The 16726-nt window shown below is 38.2% G+C and overlaps 1 protein-coding gene across 8 annotated transcripts in view; it reads left to right on the plus strand.

Moving 5' to 3' along the window:
• The window catches only part of MIPEP (mitochondrial intermediate peptidase), a 99179-nt gene that overhangs the window by 14469 nt on the left and 67984 nt on the right, over positions 1–16726 (plus strand). For all 8 annotated transcript variants that reach the window (XM_075139919.1, XM_075139915.1, XM_075139920.1 and 5 more), the window contains exons 8-10: positions 401–449; positions 1094–1154; positions 1824–1876. In XM_075139919.1, the coding sequence (XP_074996020.1) occupies positions 401–449; positions 1094–1154; positions 1824–1876 (163 nt within the window). The remainder of the gene's footprint in view (positions 1–400; positions 450–1093; positions 1155–1823; positions 1877–16726) is intronic.

The following is a 16726-nucleotide window of genomic DNA, read 5'->3' on the forward strand; positions in this document are numbered from 1 at the left end:
TAGGTATGAGGTCAAAAGTTGTTAGTTTCTTTTGCTAACTTTACACTACTTCTTCCAGTGAATTATCTTATTGCAGTTACATTTTGCCGTATGCAATACTCATGCTTTCTCTAAATGGCAATACTCACTGAGTAGGCACCAGTGTTTTTGTTCAGAATCAATGCTCACTCCTTAGATTATGAAGTTGCCATTATCCCAGCGTGTAACAAAGGATGGTACTAAATGTGGTACTGAATTCTCTTGAAATGATGGCACAGTGGTTAACGAAGTGGTTTGTTGTTCTAAAAAGAACTTTGTTGTTCTAAGGGAGCTTGTTTTATTTGGAATGTTTTGATGTAAACTTAACATGTTCTACGGGAAGAAATTACTTAATTTCTTTTTTCCCCCATTTTACTTCTAGAGACAGTAAGACAGTTTCTGGAGAAGCTTTCTGACCAGTTATCCAAAAGGTATGTCTTTTCCACTAAGTTATTTTTCTAACCATACTCTTTATTTTGAGAAGAGAGGGACTTGGGCACTAATAAGTCAATCAGTGCTGCTTATTATATGCTCTGATGAAACAAAAAGCAAGACTTTCTCAAGGTTTTGAGGGGAGCTATCGGCTTAGAATAAATTCTGTGTCTGTGATCAGAGAACACCCAGGGCTGAATGCAACAAGTGATATGCCAAGAAATGCAGGCAACAGCAAACAAGAAGACCAAGTTTAAGAGTTGAAGAAAACCCCTCCTGGTCTTCTCCCCATATGCACAACTATTTTACATCTGTAAGCAAATTCCCCTGTTTGTCCTTCTTGCCTCCCTTAGTTCCACACAGCACAAAACAGTTACATCACTATGTATAAACGGGCTGTATTGTAAGAAAGAAAATGCTTTGGGGGTGTACAACCAGAGTAAGAGGGACTTGATTTGAAGGTACCTGAATGACAGAAGAAGAATGGAAAAGTTCTTTTACCATAGTATGTGGGCCTGCCATTTCATAGAATACTATCAATCTCTGATGATGGGCATTTTCTTAGGATGGTGTGGTATTGTGTACTGTAATCCATTGCTCAAAAATCTTTCATTAACATTTTCATCTTAAAAATATTTTTCAGAACTCAAAAAGATTTTGAAATGATGACAAAGATGAAAATGAAGCTCAATCCTCAGAATTCAGTAAGTTAAATTTTCATGTGTCATTTCTTTTAAAAAATATAGTAGAAGCTAACCTTGTTCTATACAAAAAATAACTCTATTTTAGTGCACAACACGTAGTATAATTAGAAAGAGAATCTTTTTGTCTTCTGGCTTCAAATGCTTTTTGACTGCTTAGTTGCTATTTGTATTAAAACCAAGCATTGAGTGCGAGATAGCTCCTGGTTTATACAAAATGATACTGAGATAACCAAAACATAAAGTGGTGAAAGTGAATATTACTTTGTTTTGAATTAGTTAATAGACTCATTTGAAAAATAAAGGCTGTACTTCAGGTTAGATGCATGTCCGGTTTGCATGCTGTATTGTATGTATCCTAATTCTGTACATAACTAGGTTTATCTTTTTATTTGAATTGAGTATATTTCTTGAAATCTGATATGAAGTCCCATTATATATTTGAGTAAGAAGTACCATCTTCAAGCAAATGTTAAAGAAAAGGTTTAAAGTTATGATACATGATTCTATTTCTGCTATTTCTGATGATATTTTTAGCACTGAATGTTTCCCATTATGTTTTAAAGTTCTGTGACTTGTCGAAACTGCAAAAATATTCAAAGGAAATGAAACTTTTACTTTGGGTTCACTTGTTTTCCACTATTGTAATTATAAGCTGGAATTCTCTTTCAGAAGCTGATGCCATGGGATCACCCTTACTACAGTGGCGTCCTTCGTGCTGAGAGGTAAGCTTCTTATGCTCATGATTGTGATGTAAAAGAATGTCTTTATTTCATTCCTTGCAAGAAAGATAAAGAAAGTCCTCAATGTAAACAGGACTTCCTTCTTTGAAGGTGTACTTCAATATGAAAAAATAAAGAGTATCTGGTGGGGCAGTTGTTTGTAACATTTCTTAGTTACTGCTGGAATGCCTGTAGAAGTTTTTGACTTCTCTGTTGTTTTATGGGGAAGTATTGGCCCTCTTTGAAGATATAAGAGGATGAAATTATTTCAGAACAGCTAGAAAATCCTTATTCTTGTTTTGCTTTTAGGTCTTAGCTGAGCTGCAGTAATATTTAAAAAAAAATTTTGATCACTGAATACACAACTCCTCTTCATATTTTAACTGTATTGTACTTCTTACTGAACGTGCACCTATCATCCCCTTTCACAGACTTGAAATAGCAACTTCGTGAATAGATCTTCACTGTTTATGGATAGAATTCATTCTCATCTTTCCTGCAAAGACTGGGAAATAAATACTCTACGCAGACTTAAATAGTGCACAAGACCTTTGCACATAATGAGATGCCAGCTCTGAAAGATGTGAGCCCTGCATGTTGCCTTTATTAGATCAGCAACGGTGACCTTTTAGGTTTGTGTTGGCAAAAATAATTTAAAGTTGTGCTTCTCTCACAAGAGGGGGAGGAAAAATAGTCCTTCACTGCAGATTTGTAGGTTTTTGTTTTTTAAACAAACTTAGACTGGATGTATCTGATAAAAGTAGTAGTTTACTCTGGATCAGAAAGCTATGGCAGTATAGACATGGCATGGAAGGATGGCCAGCAGTTGGCCAGCTGTTCTGCTGCTTTCTTGTACTTTGTTACAGAGGCAGTAGTTTTATGAGCAGCAGCTCTAATACTGGCCTTGTCTTAAGCTACTGCATGCTCAGATGGGAACTGAGCTACGTTTGTGCAGCAACGTTCATGTCCTGGGTGCGCAGAACTTGCCACGCAGGGGAGGGAGAGGGATGTCCAGCTGCTGGGTCTGCTCCTGGTAGCTGATGCCAGAGCACACAGCACTCCACAGTGTATGCGTGGATTGCTTTTTTGTGGCACGGCCTGGGAGTGGCTGCTTTTGTTTTAAACTGGACAGGTAGCAGACACGCTTCTGTGAAAGTGGGAACGAAGTAGCGCTTATACTGGAGGAGAGTCAAGGTTCATCTAGCTCCAAATCCCATCTTAGCAGTCATCAGTAGCAGTCTGTGGAAGAGCACGGTCATACTTGTTCAAGATACTGTATTGTAGCTTGCAGATCTCATTTACCTTGCCTGTATAGTGTCTTCAAAACAGCAAGAATTACATTCTGATACATAGTGCTTAACATTACTGTCAAATGTTAATGAAATTTATTGTCTCCATATCCTATTTATTTTCTACATTTCCTATAGTGTCTGCTTTCCCTGTTCTCAGAATTAGTGTGTCCCATAAGGGTTTGAGCATTAGGTGTAGAAGGCTCTGTGTTTGTTTCTTTCTCCTCCTGGAGGAGTGTCTTCTGATACTGTCTTACTGTCCTTCTTAGATCATCTCATAAAGCTAACCGTATTGTAATTGAGTTGCTGATGATCACAAATAGATTATTCTGCTCATTTTGGCATTAGGAAGAAAAATATTTCCTTTCCTTGTGGGGCTTTGTAAAAGACCCAGTAAAGTTACTTTACTTTAATAATTGCATGGTAGCTTTATGAAGGGAGAGCTGCAGGTAAAACAGACTAAGACATTGGCACTGTATCTGTGCTATTTTTTATTTATTCAGGCACCAAGTCTGGCAGCTGGGTCGGTGTGAAGAATCTCCTGAACCTATGTAGGGCCCTCCTGATTACGATGCAGGATTGGGGCCCAACTTTTTTCTCCCTCCAGGTTGGGCAGGAGTGTCTTTTTCTGGCAAGTATACAAGCACCTACAAGACAGGAAAGGAAAAGTAGTTTTGCTCTCCATCGTGTGCAGCAGTGTTTCACTAAAAACCAAGGGCTTAGGTCTTTCACTGTCCTGTTTTCTATATAGTGGTCTGTCTTTGGGAAAAGTTTTTGATCTGGCAGTGACTTAACAATGCTTTACATTCATTCTGCCCATATTGTAGGTATTTAACAGGGTACCGGATACTGGGTAATCAGCCCTGAAAAGTAAAACTCGCTTCTCCACTGCATAGTATCAGTACTGTGCTTTATGACTGAAACTAGGCAGGAGTCAGAGAGTATTCATACAACAACCAGAGGACAGAAATATACCTTGTCATGTCTGTGCCCTAAACATGTTCTATTTGCCACTTATTATCTATGTACATGTGAATCCACTATCCTTTATCTTGTATTTGTACTTACCTCTGTTTGACCACATCCTTTCTTGAATGCCCCTTGGATGCTATGGTATGTTCAGTTCAACACTTTTGTAACTGGAAGATGAGAACCATATCTGTCACAAAGCTTCATACTGGCAGAAGTTTGACTTTTGGCTATTTGTTGTTACTCTTTTTCTAACTGAGCCAATTATCTTGTAGTATTAAATTACGTCTGTAAGGAAAAGTGATGTTCTCTTCCTTGGTTTGTTTGGTTTTTTTTTTTCCTGGGAAAATAATTTATACTTTCTGTTTGTTTTGTTTTTGTTTTTTTTTTGTTGTTTTTTTTGTTGTTTTTTTGTTTTTTAATTGTATTGTGTTTCATTTTATTTATTTATAAGAGAAATAAATTATTTAATTTTTACTTCTTGTATCCTATTTTATTTTGCATTTTTGCATCATAGAATGACAGAATATGTTTTCAAACAAGATATATTTACCTGTCATGCATTTCTTCCATTCCTAGTATTCTTTGTTTAGTAGATCAATTACTTTGTTCTTCAAGGGTTTCTCTTTTTTGGAGGAAATTTACTTTTAGCTTTATGTCTTTTACAGAAATGTCATGGTCATATCTGTAATAGTGCTGTGTGCAGAGCTTGGCTTACGTTTTTGTCTGTCGTGTTTTGGGACTCAGTAGTAGTTTGTCTGGTGGATTTCTGTATTGTTAGGAATTTCTGTTTTTTTTCTGCTTAGTAAAATGTTTTTGTTGAAAGGGAAGCAAATGTATGCTTTTTGGTATTTCTTTTGGACTACGATTGCCGTTGTGGCTCCAGCTGATGTACAGAACCATAGTTTCCTAGATATTGTCAGGTACATAAGATGCAGATTATCTTTACAAACCTAGGTATAAACAAGGAGACTACAGGGGTTTAGTTCTTGATTAAGTAACTTAGCACTACGTTCTATTATGTCCCACATGCACCACTAAGGAGTGCAAGAAATATTAGATGGGACAGTATCTGTGTCTGTTAAAAAAGGTTTACTGTTTCCTATTTTGGTCTGTATGACCATATTTGCAAACAGAAATGTTGTGAGCAAACATTAGACAATGTGATCCTGGTGTGATCTTTTACTTCCTCTTTAGTTCTCCAGGTTTTGACCAGCTACATCAATTTGTCTCAAATGACGGTAAAACTCATGGCATATTTTTAATGTGTCTGGTTTATATCTGTATGTTGTATATTTTAAATGTATTTATATATTTTATATTCTAAATATATGTTTATTCTATATTAGAACAGGTTTAAGGAAACAAATCCTTCATTAGATTCCTCATAATTAGTTTTAAGAGCTGGATATTTACTTCTGAAGAATGTAGGATATTCACATGTGTTTGGACTATTGAATTTTAATGACACCTGCTGTCATATCAGGTTGCCTTTATTTTTCACTCTTTGCTTCTACAGTTGTTACTGACCATTTCTGCTGTTTTGTAAGTTTTACAGCAGGAGGAGCTCCAGACTTAATTCACAGAGTACGTTTTTCTTTCTGTAAACTTAGCCATAGTAATTTTGTTTCTGTCAGCTTTCACCAAATCTTTTCCCTAGAAACTTGATCCTACTTCAAAAGTGTAAGTCTCCCATTGATGGTAACGGGATAGTTTACTTTTTTTTTTTTAAAAAAAATTATGCTAAATAGCCTCTCTGGCTTTAAACCCACACTTACAACAGTGTAGTGTTTTTGTAGCTATACTTTACATGGCAGAGAAAATAGATGTCAGTATAAATGTACATTTAAGAGAAACTGGAGACAAAAGTCTGAAATTCATGGTAGTAGTATCTTAAAAGAAGATAGAGTAATTAGGAGAACCTCAAGAATTTTGGCAGGCTAAGGGTAATAAAACAGTGAATGCTAGAACATGCTTCAGCCTATAACAAGTAAGAATATGTCTAATATGTATATTATAAAAATAATACTGTTGAGTTTTAGTGCAGGCAAGTACCATAGTATTAATTAAATCCCATTACTTCTCAGTAAGTGCAGCTGCAGTTATAAATAATTTCCAAGGCCCTGATCTTGTCAAGATGTAGTAGCCTTGCTGACTTCTTCCGGGTCATAGGAAAAAAAACAATGCTGGAAGACACCTTTTGAGGTCAACTATTTGCCTTGAAGGTGGGATTGACTGTGCTTAAGCCACTTCTGCTGGAGGCAACAGAACTGTTCTTGAGAACCGTCAGAGGTGAGCTTAGTGTATTTGGTGTTCACTCCTGTTCCCCTAACCTTTGGTGCTTACCAGGCTGGTCTGACTTCGCTGGCTATAATTCCCTGTTGGGATTTTTGCCAAAATGTCACAGATTTTATTCAACTTGCAACTGGGATGTGTTTGCAGGGTATTGCACTCTGTGCTGGTCTGTCTCTTTGGGACTGTAGAAATAAATAAGACTGGCCTTGGGAGTGAACAAATCAATGCCAAAATAAGCCAGTTTCCTGTTGTGTAGGAAAGAGAAGCCACCACAGCAACTGCAGGCGTTTTGGATCTTGGGGTGACCAGCTGAGCAGAAATTAGGAATAATCATCTCCTTTCTTGTTGGGACTATACATAGGCTGTTGGCTTCAGGGGAGAGTGGGCAGCACTGTTGTTTTTTCAGAGGGGTGGGTTCAATACCGAGGTACCTAAACATAACTGGATGTTTCTCAAGTTGCTAAAAGCTGCAACTAATGTTGAGGTTTGCAAGTTACTTGTAAACAAACTTGTTTATGGCTGCTTTTTGTTAAATTATTTTTAGTTTTAAGAAAGAGTGTTCTCTGTTGGGAACACCATGTGGAAAAATAGCCCAGACCCTTTGTGGAATATGTGAGAAAACTGTCACTCTGTTCAAATTGAAAGCTGAAGTGGAAAAATAATGCAGAATTTAAAAAGAACCAGAAAATCTTTCAACCAAAGTGCTCACAGAGAAGGAAAACTTTCTATAACTATCTGTTTATAAGCAAGGGAAGGCCTGCCTTCTACTAAATCAACTAATGTAGGTGCAAAAAGTCCATTTAACTTACCAGTCACTAAGCTAGTGGACTAAGCCTTTTGGAGGAAAACCTGAAAGTTATTGAAAAGGCTTGCTGTGAAGCAGAATTCAAGTTTCAAGAATTATTTCTTTATTCAAAGCATTGTGGAAGGACAAAGAAATTGTTGTTGATTTGAAAACAAAGTCAAATCTAAAAGTTGCATACAGTGTCGATACTAAACCAGTATTCTGAATTACCCCCTGACCTCCTCCAAAATATTCTATGAAGTACAGTTAACAAAGAAAAAAGGAATGTGAGATACAGGTGCTAGTTTATGATTGATGAGAGTACAAAGGCTTTCTATTATAATAATAATAATAATTATTATTATTAAGAAATCCAGAGTCTTCTATAAATCATGGTGAAGAGTCTCCCTTCAGGTAAAGAATTAAATTTCATAGTCTGGCATGTAATGAAAATTGGAAGGGGTTTTCCTTGTCTTGATCTCTTTAAGTTAACCTGAGGGGTTCATCTCACTTTTATCTTCCACTAACAAGATTTTTTCAAGTTTCTTTGAAAGTTTTGACAGAATCTGTTTTACTAGAGATAGTTAACTTAGTGTTCTATATTTTTGTGGACGTCAATACGATAATAATTTTTCTCAAAAAAAAAAGAAAGTCAGGATATATCAGGGACTACATTTAATAGCCACCAACAAGAATTCTTGCCAAGCAGCTAATTTGCAATTGTTAAGAGTCTGAATGCTCATGTTACGAAGAACAGTGATCCTTACTCAAATATCCCTAATGTCCAAGTTTATAAAAAACGTTCTTAACAGAATAGATGAAAGTCATGCTACACAAAACAGTCTTAGTTTCCTTCCAAATATACAGCTTAAATGAAAGAGATTTTAGAAGTCTGCATTTTATTTAGACTCAGTGAAGTCATACAAGCTTAGAAATAATTATTTATAATCACATACTACATCTTTGTTCTTCACAGGGACACAGCCTTTTTGTTTGAAGCCTGCTGTTCTTGAAGAATAACCAAACCTCATTGTGCCAGTTAACTTCTTTTTAAAATTGGTTTTTAAATTGGTTTGGCTACATTATTTCTTTTAAAAATAGTGCTGGGCTGCATACTGTAAAAGTAAGGTGTCTGGATTTTTTAACATAGTTTATCCTTTAATATAAAGCAGGAATTTACATCAAAGAAACTACTGTTTTCTTTGATATTTCTACTTTCTTTAGGAGGGTACTGAGATTTCTCTTTGTAAAGTTTCTGAGCTCACATTCTGACATAAAGTACATAAGAAAATTTTCATTCTTTCCTGGGCTTTGTTATAAATACAAATGCTTTGGCATTTGAAATCAGATGTTCAGAGTGAATTAGGTTATTGGAATATGTTTTTAAGACAAAATGAAAGCAGAACAAACTTCTTTTGTTCATTTTTTGTGCTTCTCAGTCTTTCACAATTTTGGACATTTAAGCATATGAGTTACGCAATTCTACAGGAACAACAAAGTAATTTAAGGTTCGTTATTACAATAAAAGGGACTACTTTTAATTCTTGATTTTTTTTTTTTAAGTCAAAGTAGCTAACTGAAAGTTGGACACAGAAAAATACTCTTTTCCACTGTAGATGAGTTCATGTATAAATTTGTTGATGCTGTTTCTGATTTGTTCAGAGCGAGATTTATATACTGGTGTCCTTTATTTTTTTACGTAAATGCAATATCATATTTCCTACATCTAAACTAAAAGCAATCTTTTTTTTTTTAATATCTAGTCATGTAAAAATGCCTTCTTGATTTCAGAAGTCATCTTTTAGATTAATAATTGTGTTTTCTGGTGTGTATGTCTGTAATGGATACAAATTTTGGTATTTCCTTTTCCTGCTCTTCCAGAAGTGCATTCAGATCCTTTAAGTTTCACAATAAGGGCTTAAGAAAATTTACGTGCTCAAGTTCGAGGGCAGTTGGGAAAACTTTCTGTAGCACTGCAAGTATCAAAAATCAATCCATACCTGTTTTTTTGACCTCAGATACCCTAGAAGAAAGGTTCTATGGTAAGAAATCTTTTTGACTGGAGTATGTAATTCTCTGCAAAGTTCTGTTGTGTTTCATTAGACCACCATTCTTCCATCTCCTTTGCCTGCATTTTCAAAGGCATCTTCCCATAGAAAAAGCTGCTCATGAGCTCATAGCTGAGCTGAGCTCAAGACTTCTGCTAGTTAGCTCTAGTTGGTATCTTGCTGAGCCTGAGTGGCATTATATTTGTGTGTGCCTTTCTCTGGTGACATAGGCATCCTAGGTGCCTATTTGAAGCACTCTGAATCAACTTGCTGGGGCCCAGAACTCACATTTTAATTGAAAGGGTATCCAGACAGGATGTTTGATTCTTGCCCTGGCTTGCTTAGCTGACCTGAATCCTTTTTCTTCCTTAGGAAGTGGTGTAACCGTGTTTCCATGTGTTTGCCAGCTTTGGAGACAGTTAGTACAATGTTAGTATGCCATGTGCATCATCCTCCCCATTGAATTCTGCCTGTCTGCCTCAGCGTGGGCAGCAAGCAAGCTGCAAATTAACAGCATACAAGAAAACCTGTCTTCAGGCACTGCTCTGCAGTTGTTGTCACCAAATGGAGCTCCAGTTGGTTTCCAACACAGATTTTAGCTGTCTGTCTCCAGAACATTAGCCTTTCTTGCTAGTAGCAGTAGCCCTTAGCAGAAATTTTACTGGTAGCAGAATGTCTGTTAGCGTAGTTCAGTATGGGTTGTAATAATTTCCTTTCTGATTTCTTTTCCCAAAAATACTTGAATGCATTTCCTGTTGGAGATAAAAATTGTAACTTGGCTGAATAAATGTAGAGGCAGCTTGCCAAAGAGTGACCAGAAAGAGTGTGCTCACATTAAAGCAGCTGCTTCTTGCAGTTTTATTTGAATTTTTTACTATTTGTTTTAAATAGAAGGAACAAAGCTAGACAACTATCCAAGCCCACAGTTGACAACAGCTTGAAAATCATGCATGAAGTGATTCTTAGAATGGCTGCTACTTTAACATGTAGTATAATAAAAATAGTTATATGCACAGTAGGGTCATCAACAGTTATTAACATGTAGTTTATGAAAATTGCTTTGCTCTGACCAGTGAGCAGTTCAGGGGCAGGCTAAGCTGTAGTACTTTGGAAACTCTGCTCCGTTTTATATAGAGTCAGTCACTATCAGTTAATTCATTAACTAAAGTTTTTGTCCTTTCGTTCTATCAACAGAGAAGTAATGTGCAGTGGAATGCCTTGTTTTGGTAGGGTTTTGTTGGGAGGCTTTTGTGTGCATTTTCAAATACACTTCATTTCACGTTTGAAAAAAACGATCAAAGAAACACCATACACCTGGGATAGAAGATGGTGAACTTTGAGTTTCCCCTTTAGCTTCAGGAGAAATTAATTTTACAGTCTTGGATCAGCCCTCAAAAAGGCTCTGCATCCTACACAGACAAGCTCTATCTTTGTTACAGGGCAGTTTAAAGTGCTAAAGGAGTGTATTGATAGAAGTCTTCACATTGGAGTTTTATGTGGTCTTTTAGATAAACTGGCCCAGGTCAGAGTGTGTTTTGAAGATACATCCCGAGACCCTTGAACAGCATTAGAAATCTCATTCAAAGGGCTGAGGGAAGAGAAGTTTGGCTTGCTGTCACAATCACAGTCCCCTTTGCTGCCAAGAAGTTGTGCTACAGTGTTTTAGATGAGCATGAATTTGAACACTGAAATACTGTGCCTGGGAAATGATGTATTCTTGCAGTTTCACTAAGGTGATGAAGCTGTGAATAACTGAGGTTGGGTAATCATTTGCTAGCAAACAGATGCTTTTTTCCTGTCATCTGGAAACAATGAAGTTGCTAATGGCTGCTACCGTTTGAGTGCCTGGAATCAAGCAAGAATCTTCAATAAGGGAGCATGTAGTTTGTCTGTAAACTCTTCCAAATATTTTTCCACCCACACCCTCCAGCCACACTTCAGTTTTACAGATCTAGTAGAGATTGTAGGATTTCCTGTTCTGCTCATTGAGTATTCTTTTTTTGGGAAAGATTCAAGTCTTTTAAATTAATTTCTTCCCTTTTCCCCATTGTCCTCTAATCTTATCTAGCATTACACCTTTCATTCTGCAGTGAGTAGCATTAAATCTTGAAGGTGGGGGCTCAGAAAAGAGTCAGTCATATGCTTGCTCTTGCTACTGAAAGGCAAGATCATCTATTAATAATAATTCCAGGAACTGAGTTTTTGGTTATAGGACATCAGCTTCAGATAGCTGAGGTTTTGGCTAATTTCTATTCCTAAATAAGCCCAAAGAGAATGTTTTCCTGGAATCAGTGCAAATTTGGGGTTAGGCTTTCTTCAATGATAGTTGGTCTTGATTTGTTAAAAGAGAGTTCATGTATGAGGTAGGACCAAATTCAAAACTTTTGAATTAAATCTGTGTTTTGGTGTCTGGAATGATCACTGCTTAGTGGGTATAGACTGGTATTAGAGAAAGATTTTTGAAGATGTACTATCCACTTCCTGGAGCAGTAGCTTTTTTTCAGTACCCAATACTCATTTTGAAGTGTGTTATTGATTAGTATCATCTGATTGTGAAAATTGCTTTATATTATCGTATTTTAACCACTTGCGTCATAACTCCTATGACATTGCAGTGGCTAGCAAACCAACCAATCAACTATGGATGCCAGATAACTTAAGGTATAATAATCACCACTGATTGCTATCAGGATTGTACAAAAGTAATTTAAATATCAGTCTTCTGTCATAAGACACTAGTGCTATTTGAGGATTTTTCAGTATCTTCGTCTTTGATCTTTGTTTGTACACTGGTGTAGTAGGTGAGGCAGACATGGAGAAATAAGTGAGATCAGAACTAGAAACATTTTTTTTTGGTGTTCTGTATAAAAAATGTTGTTTTTCAAAACATTTTTGTGATTTGTTGGCAAGAGGAATATTAACACTCATCTTTCATTAAATGTGGGAGAGGTTTGATCCTGACAATGTTCTACCAGAAGTGACTGACATTAACTTTGTGTAGTTATTATTAAAGTGGTTGTTTAATCAGGACCTCATTGTACTCAAAATGTCAAGGTTGTGACATCTTCAAACGTTAGCCAGGGTAGGGGACTAGTTCCCCTGGGAGTCTGCCTTAAGCCAGAGTATAGTCTATTACTGCTGTTTTCATGTGTGGGTGGATAAGTATCGTGCTTTTCCAAAAGGCAAAACTATTACAGACTGATTTTTTTCCCCCACTTTGAATAGTGACAGTGTATTACAAAATACCTATCAGAAAGCCTTCTCCCCATCATCCCCATCATTGGGTAAGTTCATGGGGACAATGCACATGTTCAAGGAGTGCTGAGAATGAGGAAGAAATAGGCACTTATCTTCTCCCTGTAATATATTCATGTTATCTCTTCTATCCATGAAGAAATATCACTGCTTTCTCCTGCTAGTATGTATCTGTGTTTTTGACAGAAATGAAATGAAACATAAAGTAGTTTCAGAGTTCTTCCCCTCCGCCCCCCCAGCAAACACGTTAATCCAGTATTTCAACTGAGTGTGGTAATCCTTTGCAGTTAGCATGAAACGTTGTCTTCCTCTGATAAAGCTGGAATCTATCTCATATTGCAGCTGTGTGATCTTAGTCATAGGCTCCATACGACGTCTCCGCAGAATCACAGAATAGTTGAGGTTGGAAGGGGACCTCTGGAGGTCATCTGGTCCAACCCCCTGCTCAAGCAGGGCCACCTAGAGCCAGTTGCCCAGGACCATGTCCAGATTGCTTTTGAGCATCTCCAAGGATGGAGACTCCACAGCCTCCCTGGGCAGCCTGTGCCAGTGCTCAGTCACCCTCACAGGGAAAAAGTGTTTCCTGATGTTCAGAGGGAACCTCCTGTGTTTCAGTCTGTGCCCATTGCCTCTGGTCCTGTCACTGGGCACCACTGACAAAAGCCTGGCTCCGTCTTCTTGGCACCCTTCTTCCAGGTATTTATAAGATTAATAGGATTAATCCAGGATTAATATGATCCCCCTGAGCCGTCTCTTCTCTAGGCTGAACAGTCCTAGCTCTCTCAGCCTTTCATCACAGGAGAGATGCTCCAGTCCCTCAATCATCTTGGTGGCCCTTTGTTGGATTCTCCCCAGTATGTCCATGTCTCTTTTGTACTGAGGAGCCCAGCACTGGACACAGCACTCCAGGTGTGTCCTCACCAGTGCTGAGTGGAGGGGAAGGATCACCTCCCTCAGCCTGCTGGCAATACTTTGCCTAATGCAGCCCAGGATGCCATTTGCCTTCTTTGCAGCAAGGGCCCACTGCTGGCTCATGTTCAACCTGGTGTCCACCAGGACCCCCAGGTCCTTTTCTGCAAAGCTGCTTTCTTGCTGGGTGGCCCCCAGCATATACTGGTGCCTGGGGTTGTTCCTCCCCAGATGCAGGACTTTGCACTTTTCATTGAACTTCATAAGGTTCCTGCCAGCCCATTTCTCCAGCCTGTCGAGGTCCCTCTGGATGGCAGCACCGCCCCTATCAGGTACTCCTCCCAGTTCGGTGTCATCTGCAAACTTGCTGAGGGTAGACTCTGCCCCATCATCCAGGTCATTAATGAAGATGTTAAACAGGACCGGACCCAGTATTGACTGCTGGAGTACTCTGCTTGTCACTGGCCTCCAAATAGACTTTGTGGCACTGATCACCTCCCGCTGGGCCCGGCCACTCAGCCAGTTTTCAATCCACCTCCCTGTCTGCTAATCCAGCCCCATACATCGACAGCTTCTCTGTGAGGATCTTACAGGAGACAATGTCAAAGGCGTTACTGAAGTCCAGGTAGGTGATGTGCACTGCTCTCCCCTCATCTACCAGGCCAGTTGTTCCATCATAGAAGTTTATCAAGTTGGTCAAGCATGACTTGCCCTTGGTGAATCCATGCTGACTACTTTTGATGACTTTCTTTTCTTTCATGTGCTTGGAAGTGGTTTCCAGGATTAGCTGGTCCATCAGAAAAAAATTTCTGCTCCTCAGAAGATTTTGAGCAGTCTGGTGTCTCTTGATATCACACTTCTTTTGATTTTTCTTGCTTCCTGTGTAAACGTGGCTTAATTTCATGAAGTGTCTCGAGGGTGCTGTTCTTGACTTTCTTACCATTTTCATATTCTTTTTTCCTGCAGCTGAACTCACTGGTAGGAGTTACATGTTTTAATTTCCTGCAGCTGTGAAAATCTGATGGTTTGCTATGACTGTGAGCTGTTGGTGGAGTTAAATTTTGATTTACTAAAGTGTGTCTTGGTAGTATTGTATCATATGGGTTCTTTCTCGAAATATCTTGTACAGTCAGCTCTCTTCTCCCAGTTGACAGGGAGGAAATGGCAGGGAAACCCTGGATGATATTGGATGTCTGGGGGGAGGAGTGTGTGAAGGTACTAGATGGGCTTTGCGCATGGTCAGCATAGGTTTGGCAGGGCTGATTGAAATGAGCTCTGCAAACAGCCCTGCAAAGAGCCCTCATGCAACCTCTGTATGAAACCACTTGAGCGTGTCTGTCTTACTCCCCTGGTTCTGAGATAGTGTTGTAGGTGGGCTTTGTGCTGCACCTGGATTAATAAACCTTTCTGGAACCTAAACCAAGGTAAATTGGAGTGGCTCTGCAGAAACCAGCGTGGGATGAGCAGGATTGGGGCAGAGCCAGAACTAATAAATGCTGCTCATCTGAATTGGCTCTGAGGAGATCTGGCTCTAGGTTACTACTCAACTCAAGGCTGAATTAGGACATGTATACGTGATGTATAACTTTGGTTTTTTCTTCATGTAATTTTTTAGCTATACAAAAAAAGTATCGTTACCTACTATTTCATCCTTAATTTATTTTAAAATAAATGTTATAATTTTAAAAATAAGGATAATCATCTTTCCCAGCTTGGAGGGGCGTATGTGCAGAAATCCTGCTTCACATTATAGTAAACTATTGAGACACTTTTATAGTGAGCTTTTCATTTATGGTCAGTCTTTAGTTAAAGCAGCAATTGTTTGAATTACAAATGGAAAACTCAGCTTAGTATTCATAGTAGTATGTAGGATGATGGTATAAGATTTTGAAGTGATGTGACAAAAAACAGTCCTAAACTATTATGGAGGTCATTATGACTCACTGCTAAAAGGTGTTATTTTTCCTTTTAATAAAAGGATCATTTTAACAGGTCTTGTAGTCTGTATGCAGGGAAAGCTTCAGAGCAGGATCAGGAGGACTGAAACACTTAGTGGTGGATTTAAGTTTTCAGGTAACAGTCTGAGCAGAAGGTGATCACAGGGTGATAATATACAAGTCTGGAGACATCTGAGATTCACCTACTACAGCTTTCCAAAAAGTGCCACTGTTGAAGGAGCTGCAGTTCTCAGGAATTACTGACATAAAAATCTCAGGTTATTCAACACATACATTGTAATTCTGTACTTCTGGGGGCTCCGGGTGTAAAGCAGGAGCTTTTTCATACTCAAATTTCTGTGGTTTATTACATGGAAATAAAGTCATCTTTTCTGCTTTATTTTAGAGACTTGCTTCCAGTCTTTTTATCTAACTTGATCTAAAGTGATTTATGTCATGCTTATTTTTGTTCTTTTGATCTAAAGACTCTTTGAGTAAAAAGGAAAATGTGTGTACTGCAGCATGCAGAGTGTGAATTTAAGAGTTGCTACACATCTGGAAGAAGTTGTGTCAGTATGGTAGAGGCAAAATCTGCTTTATTTTCTATGTTTTACTATAATTAAAAATAGAATGGAATACATTGGCTTTAGCTTCTTGCATTTGTAGTGTGAAAATAAGCAAAATCCTGTAACTGAGAATACCTCTATTTTTGACAGATGTTGCTATGGTAGTTGCGAAATGCTGCTAGAGTATGTGATAAGGGTAACACAGGATACTAGAAAAATAAAACAAAATACGGTGACATATTCAAGAACGAGTGCCGTGGTTTAGACAAGTAACAGCACCCTGCTGTGCATCACAGTGCAGTAAAGCTGGGTAGTGAATTGTAGCTGCAGTTGTAAGCAGCATATTGGCAAACGCAGTGTCCCCAGTGGACTTTGTTTTTTAGGTCTTTTCTTTTGTGTGTGGGAGTGGGAAGGAAGGAAGGGTAGGTAAGTGGATAGGGATTAGCTGACTCTTTCACAGCTGGTTTCTAACTAAGCCTTTTGATCATAGGCCTTAAAATAGCATGGTTCTCATCTTCGGTGTTCAGCTATTGTAGTCTAGCTGATGCATGTTTAAATTTCAGTGACTAGTTACCATTTCATTAAGACGCAAAAGCACAAGGGCATGAAAGAAAAAAGAAGATGGAAGGGACTGTGATTCTCTAGAGTTAACAGTCTTTACTCTGAGACCCCAGAAAATGCTATAAATAACTTAACACTTGGACTTTGTAGGTGAAATGAGGGAGCAAGAATATTTTTGCCATTTGGGGTGCACGCACAACTGCAAGGAAATTCCAGTTCTGATTTTGCTGTTGTCTCCAA

Source organism: Calonectris borealis, chromosome 1 (assembly GCF_964195595.1).
Source record: "Calonectris borealis chromosome 1, bCalBor7.hap1.2, whole genome shotgun sequence".
NCBI lineage: Eukaryota > Metazoa > Chordata > Aves > Procellariiformes > Procellariidae > Calonectris > Calonectris borealis.